The sequence below is a fragment of the Balaenoptera musculus genome, chromosome 5 (genome assembly GCF_009873245.2).
Source record: "Balaenoptera musculus isolate JJ_BM4_2016_0621 chromosome 5, mBalMus1.pri.v3, whole genome shotgun sequence".
In the NCBI taxonomy this organism is placed as follows: domain Eukaryota; kingdom Metazoa; phylum Chordata; class Mammalia; order Artiodactyla; family Balaenopteridae; genus Balaenoptera; species Balaenoptera musculus.
In genome coordinates this window covers 70,324,201-70,339,647 of record NC_045789.1, presented here as the reverse complement: position 1 = coordinate 70,339,647, position 15,447 = coordinate 70,324,201, and the positions used below count along the sequence as shown (strand labels likewise).

Genomic DNA, 15,447 nt, shown 5'->3' with positions numbered 1-15,447 from the left:
TTTCAACATGAATTTTGGAGGGATACAAACATTCACTCTATTGTAGCATTCTATTAATTAAACAACTATATAAATATGTGACATATAAGTAAAGACCAAGAAAATAATCTTGCTTAAAAATTTTATGTAATATTTCAGAAAAAGTAGTTGTAGTTGTGTGCAATATAAAATTCCCCTTCATCCAACTGTCCTGGAATCTTCCTTTTAAGTGCTATTAATAGCATTTTTGTTTCATTTTACAGAAGCAACCATCCTAAATTTCTTCACTTCTTAGGTAATAACTCAAGAATTGACTACCGAAGTTGGATAACATTTAGCAAGTAAAGAAAAGGCTATTTTTTCCTGATGGTTTGATTCTTTAATTAGCCAAATTTTAATGCTGTTTGTTCTAACAAGGTGAAGTTAAATTATTATTTTTTTAAATTTACAGAATGATTCTCATGCTCAACAAATCATTCTATGTTGTCACATTAGGAAAATAACAAGCATATTTCAAATTTATTTGTATTTCAGATATATTGTGAAAGTACATTGAAAATTAATTTTCACTCATATATGAAGTGGGTGGTTTCTTACAAGCTTAATTTATGAATAACTTTTTAAAAATAATTGTAAGGTCAGAAGTCTTATTACCCTATTCCACTGGGGATAACAGCTTTTATTGCTTTTCAGTATTCTTAGGGAGTAATTTTTACAGTTACTAGAACTGAAACAATTTCTTAATATCACAATTTAGAGAATGTATGACGCAAACAAACTTTGGCAGGGTGGCATATGATCCTAACCAGCATTCTCATTAACATCGAGTGATGTAAAAATCACATAATGTCTTTATTACTACAGTCCTAAGAGTTAAAAACTCAGGTTCACAAATTATTTAGTAGGTAGGGGAAGTAGGTATATAGAGAAAAAGAAAGAAATTGGAGTGAATTTAAGGTTTTGCTAGCATATGCCCCTCATATATATTAACATTTGAACGTGTTTCATCGAGAAAAAAAGGTGTGTGGTCAAATGTAATGCACTTGAAATTGTAACATAACTGAAAGTCTATATCTTAGCTTGAGGTAAGCAAAATTTTAAAAATATAGTTAACATACTTGAGGTAAATAAATTATAACATACTTGAGGTACATAAATTATCATACAGCTTATGAATGTTTAGTTATTTCCTTAAAAACAGTTTGAGAAATTCTATAATCAATGAAATCATGTGTGTTTAAAATACTTTATGAATATCCATGACTTCTTAACCCATAAAACATGAATGTTTCTATTGCTTTCTTTCCTTATTTTTGGAAAAATAAAATTCTGAATACAGGCATAGCAGTTTGTTGTATATCATTCAGCATGTGTTGCAGCAGAGAAAGTTTAAAAGCTGCTTAATTTTAATACTGTTTCCATGGTGATAAAGTGGAGTCACATCATATATGTATTTAATTTAATCAGATTCAACTATGTAGACTCGGAGACAAAGAGACAGGAACAGAGGAAAGGAAAATGGAAAGAGGTGTGGGGAGAAATTAAGAGACTGTGACGCAGATACAGAATGACAGAGACAAAAAAAAAAAAAAAAGGAAAACTAGTGCATACAGGGCAGAACATTCCATTTATTGTTCTGCTCCATAAGTCTGTGTATTCTTGAGTGGTTCACTTTGCTCTCACAAAAGGACATGTCCTCACACTCTGTGGGGGGTATATTGTACAATTATATTTGTCATGTGTATGTCTGGTAAACGTATACTACTGTATATATTCTTTATATAACAGAACACCACATTAAATGAATACAGAATTTTATGTGTAATTTAAGGTAATTTTGAAAATATGATTTTTACCTTACAGGCTTATTTTAGAGCCTACTCCTATAATATGATGAAGTCCCTTCCCCACCCCATTCATATGACTCAAGCTCCAAACAACCATCTTAAAAATAAATTTTTGGAGATTATTCAAATTTTGAACTAGGGATAGTCTTTGTATGATCAAAGCTAAATCACAGTCAAAGCCCTTGACAGTGACATTCCCATTTAGTCTCTTTCACCTAGAACAATACTATCTCTTAACCATTCATTAAAGGGCTGAAATCATAATCCTCAATCTCATCCTCATCTTCAGTCCATCACTCATTTAGTCATTTAACCAGATAAAAATTTATAACTGCTTATTAAGCATTTAGCTTAACTCGTTAGCAAACAGAATCTGTAAATCAGGTATTATATCCCTTAACTTTACAATTAAAAAATTGGGAGAGATGAGCCAGATAGCTAAGGGGCAGAGTTAGGCGCTGAATATAGATCTTTCTGAATTCAAAGTCCGTATGAGTTTAGAAAGTTGCCTTTAATGCAAAAATCTAGAAAGAACAATATTTAAATAGAGTGACAGAACATTGTTTTCAAAACTGTATTTTTATTTCTGTAGTTGGCATAATACTTACCATTTAAATGTTCTCATTTACGAAGCAGTTTTAAAACTCTTCTGAATGCATTATACAATAAAATATCCATATACTTTTTTTGTTGTTGTTGGTATATTTGTCAGACACCCATCAGTTATGGTTGTGTGTCTGATTGGAAGATCTTTCATTTCAAGAAAATGTGATATGTTTCCATGGAGATCAGCTTGAGATAGCCCAGTGACGAACTTCTTAGCTATAATTTCACATTGGTTTCTATGGTTTCCAGATAGGGGAAGAAAATGAAGTTGCCGATTTTTTGGTAACATAAAAGGTTATTGGAAAATAAGAGATACTGCTCAAATTAATGTCATTCCCCCAGGAAAGCAACTGCTGTTACTGCAAAACATGAAAGATTTTATGATGTATGTCGTACATCTATGCCATTTACTATACTCATAACAAATGAGGAACTAACATAATACTTAAACAATTTCCAAATTTCACAGAAATTTCTCTTAAAAGGGGGAATTCTCTATGGAAATCTGTTTTAACAACGGCTGCTAATAACTAGCTTGCTATCTCCACTTCATTTTTCTTACATCTTTGAAGATGGCACACACTGCCTCTGTTAGATCAGTTAAGGACGTGAGTGAAAACTCTGACAGAGATATCTCTTACTTTATTTTACACCTGAGACCAGAATTTATACAGTTGTTTTTGGATAGTTCTTGTCATTGTTATTAACTTATCTATAAGGTTGTGTCATGAAGCAAGAACTAGTAAATACTGGACCTCATATTCAAATCCCATTGAAGTGGCTGCACATAAATTAGGCTGATCAAACACACACCACCCTTTCAGTCCTATTCTCCAGCCTGACTCTTTAACTTACCAACCCTCCCAATAGTTGGCATGCAGCCACACCAGTTATTTATCAATTTACCATCATCACATAGGATAAGATCAGGGTTGTCTTTTCTTAGAAAGCATGAGAAATTCTAATGGAACAGTAGACCAAAAGCCAAGAGATGTGGATTCTATTTCTATCTTCATTTTTAGATGGCTTCCATGTCACTTAACCAACCCATGGCTAATCATGTGTATACATTTATTCAATAGGATACATGACTAGCTTATGTACTCTACAGGATTACTATAAATTTCAAATGAGAAAAGCATTCAATTCTTCAACAGCACATAGATATAGAAAGCTTTAATTATTCATTCTTCACTTATTATTCATACTTAAGCCCAGTACCAAAGTGTAGCCCTAGTAGCCCAGTTTTTCCAAGTAAAGGGAGAGTATGTGTCAAAATGAAGTTCTCCTCCTTTGCTGACAGCAAGCAAATGTATTCAGTAACTGCCAAGTAATATTTTCCTCATAATAATATAATTTTCCAAGAAGTGTATGAGGCACTATAAGAATTACATTATGGCTGGAAATTTGATAAATTTATTCAAAAGTTAGTTTTAAGACACATGGAGAACAACAAAACAGCTTGCATTTGATGTTTTATGTATGATCAGGTTATAATAATCCAGTGAGAAAAGTCAGAAATAGCAAAAAATTCAATATCTCAATTTTCTTATAGAAACCAGTGGTCACAAATTTTAATATAAAAATAATTTACATATTTATGTGTATATACATTCCTAAAATAATTGTTTTTTAAAATATATATGTATATGTATGTGTGTATATCTGTATAGATATATGTGTGTGTACATATCTATATCTATACAGATATACCCACGTATGCACACTCCACACACATACATACACACACTCGCACACATGTGGGCACATGCTTACACATATATATATAAACCTAAAGAGGTAGGCTTTAATCCTCACTTCAAATCAGAAAATATTCAGGGTGAAGGTAAGAAAGAAAGAAATTGCCGTTTTAAAATATAGTACTCATTGCATGCCTCATGCATTCCCTATATCTACTCCTTTGTTGATATACTCTCTTGATAATGTTTTTCACCCCCATGGCTTTCAAAACAATCTAGATAGCTCCCTATCTTCTCTAGCTCCAGCTTGAATCCTTCTCCAGAACTTTCAACCTGTAAACTTGAAGAAAGACTAACAGACAGTGTAACTTGGAAGTAAAAGAACATATTCTAAAGCTTGACTCCAGGCTCCACTGTTTACAAGTTTTGTGTTTGGGAAGGTTTCATGTCACTTCAAACCTAGGATTTGTAGGTTTGTAAACCATTTGACCAAGGAAGAAAGAATTCGGATCTGGTTCTACAAAATATGCTGGCCATACCTGAAAGCAGATAGCTTCAGTAATACAGCTTAATTCCAAATTGGCCCTGAGGAAGGGAAATCTTCCTGGTGGGCAGTACATGAAATAGTACACAGAGTTGTTGCTTGGCCAGAGGTACAACTGTATACCAAGCCATAGATGCCAGCTAATGGCTTGGCAGGCTGGGCAGGGAATTAGAAGGAACACTATTGGAAAACTGGTGACAAGCATGGGAATGGATTATGTGAACAGACTTCTCTAAATGAGCACAGAGTAGGAAGATATTCAGGTCCCATATAAATACTCACCAAAAGGATACTCAGCAGAGGAGTATCTTAATACCCCGGTGGACAAGATGACCCCTTCTTACGGCTGTCACTCTCTTTCTCAGCCACTCTGTGCTTTCACAATGGCTCAGAGACAAAGTGGTCATCACAGCAGGGATGGAGATTATGTGTGTGCTCAACAACGCGGACTTGCACTCATCGAGGTTAGTCTGGCTGTAGTCACTGTTGAGTGCCCAATCTACCGAATGTACAGACCAACACTGCACCTCCACTGGCACTATTCCGTGGAGGAAGGAAGGGAATCATCAGTGCCAGGTTGATTTCATTAGACCATTTCCATCATGGAAAAGGCAATACTTTGTTCTCACTTTAATACACACTTAGTAACAATGTAGATTTACTTTCTCTCCCTGTGACTTTCCTGTGAATACCATCATCCATGAACTTACAAAATGTCTTAATTACTACCATGGTATGCAACACAGCACTGATTCTGACCGAGAAGCTTATTTTTTATAATAAAAAGCAAATAATGTATAGTAATGGGCTTATGCTTATGGGAGTCACTGATCTTACCATGTATCCCATCACTGATAAAATGGTACAATGGCCTTGTGAAGTGTTAGTGACTGCGGCAGCTGGGTAACACCACCTTGCCAGGCTGAGGTAATGTCTTCTAAGATGTTGGACATCCTGTAAATAACCAACAGATATATAGTGCTATTTTCCCAGAGTTGAGATTTACAGGTCTGGGAATCAAGAGGTGGAGATTAGAGTGGCTTCTTCACAATTACCCCTAGCAATACACTAGAGAAGTATTTGTTTCCTGTCCCTATAACTTGGAGCTTTGCTGGTCTAGAAGTCTTAGGCTTTCATTAGCGATCACAGCAATGGTTCCATTAAACTGGAGGTTGAGAGTGCCACACTGCCATGGATAAAGGGTCTTTGTGATGTCCTCTTTTGGGGATAGGATTAGTTTTAAGAGAGAAAGTTGCATCATGTTAGGTGAAAGCCTATTTTTGCTACTGTCTTTATTTGAAATATAGGTACGGTTAGGAAAGATGTGCACTGATGTCGAGTTGACAAGGGGTGGATTACGGTGGCTTTCTAAATGTCAACTTAGCTAGGCTTGAACTACTTTTTCCAGAATTCCCTCCCCTCTATGGTTTCAGGTTAGGATTGGCCACAAGAGAGAATGCATGAGATAGGGATGGCGGACATGCGCCAGCATCCATTTTACACTTGGAAGGCTGGTGTAGACCAGCAGCCCTGCACTGCAGCAGCTCGGGTATGCTGCTACTCATCTTCTGGCTTGATTGATAAGAAACAGCACCTGGGCCTGTAGCTATTTTAACTCCTACCAGTTCTTCTCCAGCTCTTTTGAGTCCTGAGCAAGGTGACTGTGCAGTTCCGCAGTGAAGGGCACCAGCTTCTCCCATAAGTCATCCATGTCATCTTAGTTAGAGACAGTGAGAAACAGGCACAGGTTCCAGCTTGCGGTCATGCTCCCAGTGCATCCTTCTCAACTCCCATTGGCCCTGGCTCTCCCTTACTTCATGTTCAGTTTTCCTCCTTTACTGCGAACATATTTAGTACCAGATGCAAAGGCAACAGTCTTGTAAAAACTTCTCTACTAGCTCTCACAGCTACATTAGTTTTAATTCCCCAAATCAACCCTATATTCTATACTATTCACACTGCTTCTGCCTCTCTGATTAAATCCTGACTGAGATAATTAGTATAAAGAATATACAAAAAAAAATTCTACAAATGATTAAGACAAACAATTGAATAGAAAAATGGCAAAAGCAACAAATAAAAAGGTCAGGGCTTCCCTGGTGGTGCAATGGTTAAGAATCCACCTGCCAACACAGGGTCATGGGTTCGAGCCCTGCTCCGGGAGGATCCCACATGCTACAGAGCAACTAAGCCTGTGTGCCACAACTACTGAGCCTGCACTCTAGAGCCTGTGAGCCACAACTACTGAGCCCACATGCCTCAACTACTGAAGCCCGCGTGCCTAGAGCCCATGCTCCACAACAAGAGAAGCCATGGCAATGAGAAGCCCGTGCACCGCAATGAAGAGTAGCACCCACTCGCCACAACTAGAGAAAGCCCGCAAGCAGCAACGAAGACCCAATGCAGCCAAAAATAAAATAAATTAATTAAACAAAAAAAAGAATGATTAAAAAAGAAAGGTCATATACACAAAAACCCCCAAAACACAAAAAGCTAACACAAGATGTTTGACCTTATCAGTAATCAGGGAAGCATAAATTAACATATGAGCTATTATTTCATGCTCATCAAAGTAGCAAATATTAAAATGCATGAAAACTCTTAAGAGTGAGTTTGGATGTTGAACAAGAGGAGGTTGTACACATTGCTGGTGAGAAGGTAACCACTTTGGGGAATAACTTAGCAATACTGATAAAGCTGAAAATGAGCATTCCCTAAGACCTATAAATTATACACCTAGGAACATGTCTTTTATCCAGAGAATAATGATATCTATATATATTTGAGCTTGAGGAACAGTACACTTACCCTGAAGCTGATCATCTAGGAGTAGGAGGTGGTCTCCATTGCCAACTGTGATAAGTCACCCATAAGATAGTCCCAATTATCCTTGCCTTGAGGCACTCATGCTCTTGTAAAATGGGGAGTCATGGTGTTTTCAAAAGAGTAGTGATATTACTAAACTAATTTTTTAAAAAATGATCATTCTCACTGTTGTGCTTAAAAAAGATTGTGTGTGACTGGGTTGGGGGGGTTCAGGGCAGCCTTGACGGTCATCAAGTGTAAAGGAAAGGAGACTGGCTAGAGAGTTTTTATAATAATCCCAGCGAAAGTATGGTGGTTCAGATCAGGGAAGGAAGATAAAGGAGGTGAAAAATGGTCAGTTATGAATATGTTTTTAAGAAAGATTCAATAGGATTTGCCAAACAATTAAATTAATTTGTTAAGTACCTAGGCATGTATATCCACTGAAAGGTACCTAGCATAAATCATTAAGCCAGAAAAGTACATGCTTCATTAATTCTACTTTCAAATATTTATTATTCATAATCCCCTGTAATCTATACCCACTGCTACTGCCTTGCTTTCAGGCACTATAATGACTATTTTCAACGACTTTTTAATGTTTTCAAATGCATTTTATTTCTTCGATTATGCTATATTTCAATGCACAGCAGAGTATTTAAATGACAAGTTGACTTTGAGACAATTCTGTATTACAGTAACTGTGATGCTTACTCATCATTCCACTCTTTTGGGGTGGTTCTGCCAACAGGGGAGGGGTTCCATTCTATTCCAACCTGTGTGGCTGTAAACACCCACACAACAACACAGAAAGCGGTTCCGCTGGCTAGTAGAATATCACCGTATTTGTCATGAAAATCTGGTGAGTGTTTTGAGTGGCTCTGTCTTGCCCTAATTTGCTGAATGCTTCGAATCCTGAGACTACTTAGTGCATTTCTGACCAAGGGAAACATCATGAAGGTATGACAGAACTGCAGTTGCTTGAAGCTGCTGGTCTATTTCCTTGCAAAGAAACCTGCAAAAATAAAAGATAGGCGATGACATCTGATCCACATTTAGTTCTTCCCACTTTGAAGGTTTCACCCACACCACGTCTTGCAGTGTGGCCAGGCAGGTAAGTTTTGATATCATGATCTCTGGAGTTGAGTCTTAGCTCTGTCACTGATTAGCTATGTGAACTTGCACAGTTAGTTAACCCACTGATTAGAGAAATTTTCCATCTTGCTGAACTCCACATGACTTACTTCTACAGTAAATTTTGTGTTATCTAGGAGCCTTAAGCCTATCACCCAAAGAAATGAAGCTACAGATTCTAATAACCATATGAAAGCATAAAAAAGGAAAATTCAATGGCAAACTGAGACAACAATGTCCAGCTGATAAAATGGCTAAAATTCCAACATGCCCCACTAGTCCAATGACCTGTCTATGTCTACTATAAACTCTGGTTTCAGTCAGAATTACAAGGCATTCACAGGGTATGTCATACCTCCTCCTCTTCTTCTTGCTCCTTTTCTCCATTCCTTTTAACCTCCTCCCCATTTCTCATTTCTACCGGTACCTCAGGTCTTGCACTTTCCTACAGATAAAATTCTACTTGCCTTTTAAATCCCAGTCTAAAAGCCACCGTTTCTGTGAAGTCTTTTCGAAACCTCCCTAGGCTGAATAAGCCAACTCTTCTCCGGGTTTCTACACTTTTATAACCCTTCTTTCACACCATGTGACATGATGCATTCGCTTTATCATTTTTAAAAACAATTTTTTTAGAGTAGTTTTAGGTTCACAACAAAATTGAACGGAAAGCACAGAGTCTCCATATAATTCCTGACTCCATACGTGCATGCCTTCTCCATTCTGTACCAGAGTAGCACATTTATTATATTTGTTACAATCAATGAACCTAATTACAGTCCTTTATCATATATGTCTTTTGCAAATATTTTCTTCCAGCCTGTGGCTTGTCTTGTCATTCTCTTGAGGAATTATCTTTACATTCTCCTCCAATAGTCTGCAAAATCTTCAAGATCAAAAGATGTAATTTTGCATACACAATAGCTGATACAAAAGCAAAGAAAGAACATTTTTGAGCTAATCTGAAATATAAATGAATGTTGGTATCCTCATAAGAAGTTAAAACCAACTGAGAACAAGCCAAAAAAAATCATGAAATCAGATGCACATGTCCATAATAGCCCTAATAATTCTTTTTTTTAAACAGATAATTATACTGAACAAGAGATATAGAAGCAGAAACACATGAAGGAGTTCTTTCTGTCAATTTCTCTTCTCTGTGCAAGCTGTCAAACAGTGCTCAGTCTCTAGCAATGACATATGTTAACTGTGGCCCAAATGCAGGCAACATGGATACAAAAGGGCCTGAGGTCAGTACTTGTAAACTTATAACTGCTCACTGAGATTTGCTAACTCAAATGATTTTATTCCCAACTTAGAAAACAAGACCCTAAGGTTCTCTTTTATTTCCTACCAGATGGTAAAGTGGTACTTTTTGTGATTGTGACAAACAGGGCTAAAACAGAACCAAATGCATTTCCTCTAAGGTTCCAAACATTCAAAATTTTTTCTTGTTAGTCATGAATCTCTTCACCAAAAGGCACTACAGGTTTAATTTGAACTGAATTCAGAGAGTTGGTTGAAAGTGAAATGGATCAGAGTATGACAGGTGCAGCCTTAATCCAATACAAAAGCACTTGTGCCACACATAGCTTTCAGTCTTTAGGAAGGCACAGAACCAGAGAATAATTTGTGAGAATAGGGATCTCTTGTGGATCATCAACTCATGCCTGCTGCTTTATGACAAATTGGTTTCATTATTCCTATCCTTTCAACGTTAAGTTGAAGCCCAAATACTTTGTCTCCAGTGACAATGATCGCATCCTTTTGTAGATTAGTTCATCCTCTGGCTATTCCCATATCTGTGAACATTTTCTTTGCCATCTAGTCTGAATTTGCTTGTACCAATGTGTCCATTATTAAGAATTTTTTTATTAGGAATGCCTTCTGTAGTACCTTTGATCTATTTTTCTTTATAAAACACATGTAAGAGCTAGGAACCCAGTGATTAGAGAAATTTTCCATCTTGCTGTACTCCACATGACTTACTTCTACAATAAATTTTGTGTTATCTAAGAGCCTTAAGCCTATTACCCAAAGAAATGAAGCTATAGATTCTAATAACCATATGAAAGCATAAAAAAGGTAAATTCAATAATATAATGCAGGTAAAGAAAAGGCTTCTCAAAGTAGATGCTTTCTGATGAAAACAGCCTACAAAGAGAAGGAAGAAGACGGATTTCTCTAAGTAATAAGAACAAAGCAGAGGTTCTCTCATGCCTGTGGCAATAAAAGAAAAGAAATATGTTCTGAATAAATATAAATAGTTAAAGGGAGCGAAGTATCCTATGAGGATGAAAAGGAAAGACTGATCGTCTCATCTATTTTATACAGCAATGCTGAAGCTCAGTTCAGGAAAAATAATTAACACTGGACCTCAATCTAATGGCGATAGGGAGGTATACAGATTTGAAGCTTCACTGGTAACAATAATAATTTTTTTTTATATAATTTTTTTTTTCAATTTATTTTTATTTATTTATGGCTGTGTTGGGTCTTCGTTTCTGTGCGAGGGCTTTCTCTAGTTGTGGCAAGCGGGGGCCACTCTTCATCGCGGTGCGTGGGCCTCTCACTATCGCGGCCTCTCTTGTTGCGGAGCACAGGCTCCAGACGCGCAGGCTCAGTAATTGCGGCTCACGGGCCCAGTTGCTCCGCGGCATGTGGGATCTTCCCAGACCAGGGCACGAACCCGTGTCCCCTGCATTGGCAGGCAGATTCTCAACCACTGCGCCACCAGGGAAGCCCCAACAATAATAATTTTAAATCACTAAAGGCCATAAAAAGAAGTAAAGCATAATGCAGGAAGGAAACTAATATTTATTATATATGCTTGTTTGCCAAACATCATGCCAGAATTTTGCACATCTGCCAAAAGAGTGTGGGATGGTGATTATCTCCACTTTACACACAAGAACAAATGACAGGACAAGATGTGAACTCAAGTCCTATGATTCTAAATCCAGTGCATTTTTCAACTATGTCATGTTTTCTTAAAGTATATTCAATTCCAAGCATTGGAAACAAACAAACATACAAAGAAACAAAAACCAATATGGTTACCAGAGATGGGTCTTTAGTTGAAAATGTTTCACTTCAGTTTACTATATATTATATTTATGGAGTGACTACTGGCGTGGCAGGGCCTGGTCTGGGTGCTATTGGTACCACCCCTACTCTTATGGTAGCTCATGGTAGAGGGAGGGGATGGACAGAGCACTGTTATAAGGGAGGAGACAAGGCTACAGAAGAGCACAGGGTGCCCTTAATCCACATAGGAGAGGTACAACATTTCAACCTGGAGTTCTAGGAATGGTTTTAGAGGAAATCACACCTAGGTTAGATCTTGAAGGATGATTAAGAAACATAAAACACAAAACTGGTGGGAAAAAAAACGTAGACCAAGTAGCACAAGCGAAAGCACAGACAGCTGAAATAGTATGGGGGCAGGGCAGCCTGATGAGCTCAGTAACACTAAGTAGTAAGTGCTGAAGCAGCAAATGCCCACAGATGAGCCTGGAGGGATGAGAAAAGGACAGCAGCGGACACTGAGGACTTCATGTGCCTTGCTGTGGCATCTGGACTCAATTCTGTCAGTCAGTGTTTCCTGTGGTTGAGAAAACCATGCTCAAACTCAAAGCCTTTTGTGTGAGTTAACAAAGAGAATTCTTAATTCTGTGATTTTTCCCTTCACAATAATATAAAGAAATACAAGAAAATAATATTCAACTATTCTTTGTTGAATAGTTTCATTTTTAATTTGAAAATTTGTTTTGGTTTCATAGTTGTGTTAAGCTTTAAACATAAAGAGGATGAATTTGATTTTATGTTTACACATATATAAGTGATTTTATAATCAAATAATTTAAGATGATACAAGTTGAGATGAAATAATTTGTTTCCTCTTTAAAAAGATGCCATATGTATACCCAGAGAAAACCATAATTCAAAAAGACACATGAATCCCAATGTTCATTGCAGCACTATTTACAATCGCCAGGACATGGAAGCAACCTAAATGCCCATCAACAGACGAATGGATAAAGAAGATGTGGCACATATATACAATGGAATATTACTCAGCCATAAAAAGGAACGAAATTGAATCATTTGTAGAGACGTGGATGGATCTAGAGACTGTCATACAGAGTGAAGTAAGTCAGAAAGAGAAAAACAAATATCATATATTAATGCATATATGTGGAACCTAGAAAAATGGTACAGATGAACCGGTTTGCAGGGCAGAAACAGAGACACAGATGTAGAGAACAAACGTATGGACACCAAGGGGGGAAAGTGGGGGTGTGGTGGTGGGATGAATTGGGCGATTGGGATTGACATGTATGCACTGATGTGTATAAAATGGATAACTAGTAAGAACCTGCTGTATAAAAAAATAAATAAAATAAAATTCAAAAAAAAAAAGATGCCATATGTAATCCACATTTGAGAAACATTCTTATAGGTGAGGAGAAACTACTGATTGGTTTAATCAGGAAAAGGTTGAGGTGGGAAAAAATCTGGAGGAAAAAGCACTTTCCAAGATAGGTTAGGTGGAGAAATGGTAAGAAAATAGCAAAAGTGGCAGAAAAGTTAAAAGGTTAGTTAAGTGTTTATTTCAATGGTTTATTAAAAAGATGATGAGGATCTGAATTAAGTACTGATAACAGACAGAGAGGAGACAGAATTGAGAAATATTAGGAAAAGAAAATCATACTGATTTGGAAAATAAGTTGCTCTAAGTAAATTGTGTATTCTATTCACTTAGCCTCTGCATTAAGATTATGACCAAAACTCTGTCTCAATTTCTGTTAAAAATCAGCAGACACTGACACTGTAGCTTTTAGCTGATCCCAGGGAATTAGAGTTTGGGTGATTTAGATACAGAATGAAGAAAGGTCAAAGGAGACATAATTGAGGTGTGCTAGGAATGACAGGTCTAGATACCTGAGTAGAAGAAAGAGGAGGAATCCTAAAAAGATTTACTGTATGGTCCTAAGGGAAAAAAAAAGAAATTTCATCCAGTCTAAGTATAGCCTAACATGGATCAGTAAATGACATGCTTAGCTATGATATAAGGCTTTCTATCTAATTTCAGTAAGAAAATTGGAAACTGTGTCCTACTTCTCAAATGTGTCCAGATAGTACTGTTAAGTATCTCACAGGGAGATAATGCTCAAGAAGCAATCAATACCGAGGTTTCCCAACCTGGACACTATTGATATTGTGGTCCAAGTAATTCTTTGTTGTGGGTGGATGTCCTGTGCATTGCAGGGGGTTTAGTAGCATCCCTTCCTCTATACACTACATGCCAGTAGTACTTCTTTCTCTTTAGTTGTGACACCAAAAATCTATCTCCAGACATTGCCAAATGTCACTTGTGGAGCAAAATCATTCCCTGTTGTGTACAGAGAATTCCACTGTCATATACGAGTAAAGTGTCTCGTCACTTCTCCCACAGTCTTCTAAATGGCATTGTTCTATTCAATACAGAAGGCTTAAATTCTAAGAAAATACATTCCCTACTATGGGATGCATGAAGGTTGCCCAACAATATTTTTTTTCCTGAACTAATCTCAATTTTTCAAATTTTTTCTGCAGTATAACTTATATGAATCACTTAATCTATCTAGGCATCTGCTTCCTCATCCATAAAATTAAAAAGTGGAACTAATTTAGCTTTTCCCAAACCTGCTTGATCCTAAGAGTTATTTGGACTCTTTGTTACAAAATGTAGATTCCTGGGCTCCATGTCAAACGTATTGCAACAGAGTATCCAGGGGAGTAGCCTTAGACTCTATATATTTTTTAAACAAGTTCTCAGGAGAGTCTTGTCATCAGACAAGTTTATGGAACACTGAATCAGATAATCTCTAAGGCCCTATCCAGCTCTAATACTCTAGACCTTTCAAAGAGAAAAAACATTTTAGGAAGACCATTTATTCTTTTAGGCCACTGAAAGAGTACAGGAGTAATTGAATTCACCACCATGGTAATTTAGAAAGCAGTAGCCCAGTAACCTGAAAGAGCTATAGGGACCCCCCGGGGAATAAGTTAGTCAACAGAAACATTTGGTGGCATTTAAAAACATTAAAAGCACTAGTAACACTGGTGTTCTGCTGTATAACGAATGATACACTTTCAAAGCTAAGGCTCCTAGACTCCATTACTCAACTGTAACACCTTTATTTCCACCTTTTATTTCTACTCTTCTTTGACAGCTTCAGAACATCAACAGAAAACAAGAAACAGTAAAAAGGCAATCTTCTTGAAATGAAATGCACCTAACCTGCAGTGTCTTCCGTTCATTTATGTATTTCTCAGAAAAGTAGGTTGCTCAAGGAGGGATTAAGTGTACATGGAGCAGTGTCTCCCATCAGGATTACTTAAGCCTTCAGCCTTTTTGTAACAGGAAATCTGGGAACCCTGCACAAGCAATGCTGCTGGTGGAAATGCTGAAAAATGGTTCTGTTTCAGATGTGATGGTATCATCTCCTGAGTCACTGAATCAATGGACGGTACAGCCATTTGATTAAGGCTGTAGATTATGTCACTTTATTAAGCCTAAAAAGTGACATAACGGATGTTACCTCAACAAATAAACAGGCAGATTACAGCGGTGGATTATTATGCCAGGAGGGAGAAATGACAGAGTGGCCAACTTGCGAGTCGATGTCCTCAAATGGCAAATGTTGCTTGAAGAGTGAAGGGATATAAGGTATGTGCTCTCCCTCAGGTACTTCTTCCCATGGCCACCATGAACAGACTGTTTCTATCCTATATAGAATGCTGAAGGTATTCAATAATGTCCATCCTGGGAATAACCACAGTGTTCATT

General features: G+C 37.1%; 1 protein-coding gene across 1 annotated transcript in view; it reads right to left on the bottom strand.

The window, feature by feature from the left end:
• Positions 1–8,083: 8,083 nt before the first annotated feature.
• LOC118896060 (cytochrome c oxidase subunit 7B2, mitochondrial) overlaps positions 8,084–15,447 on the bottom strand; it is an 89,639-nt gene continuing 82,275 nt past the window's right edge. The window contains exon 2 of the mRNA XM_036853783.1: positions 8,084–8,496. Within this exon, the coding sequence (XP_036709678.1) occupies positions 8,192–8,437 (246 nt within the window). The 5' untranslated portion in view covers positions 8,438–8,496 and the 3' untranslated portion in view covers positions 8,084–8,191. The remainder of the gene's footprint in view (positions 8,497–15,447) is intronic.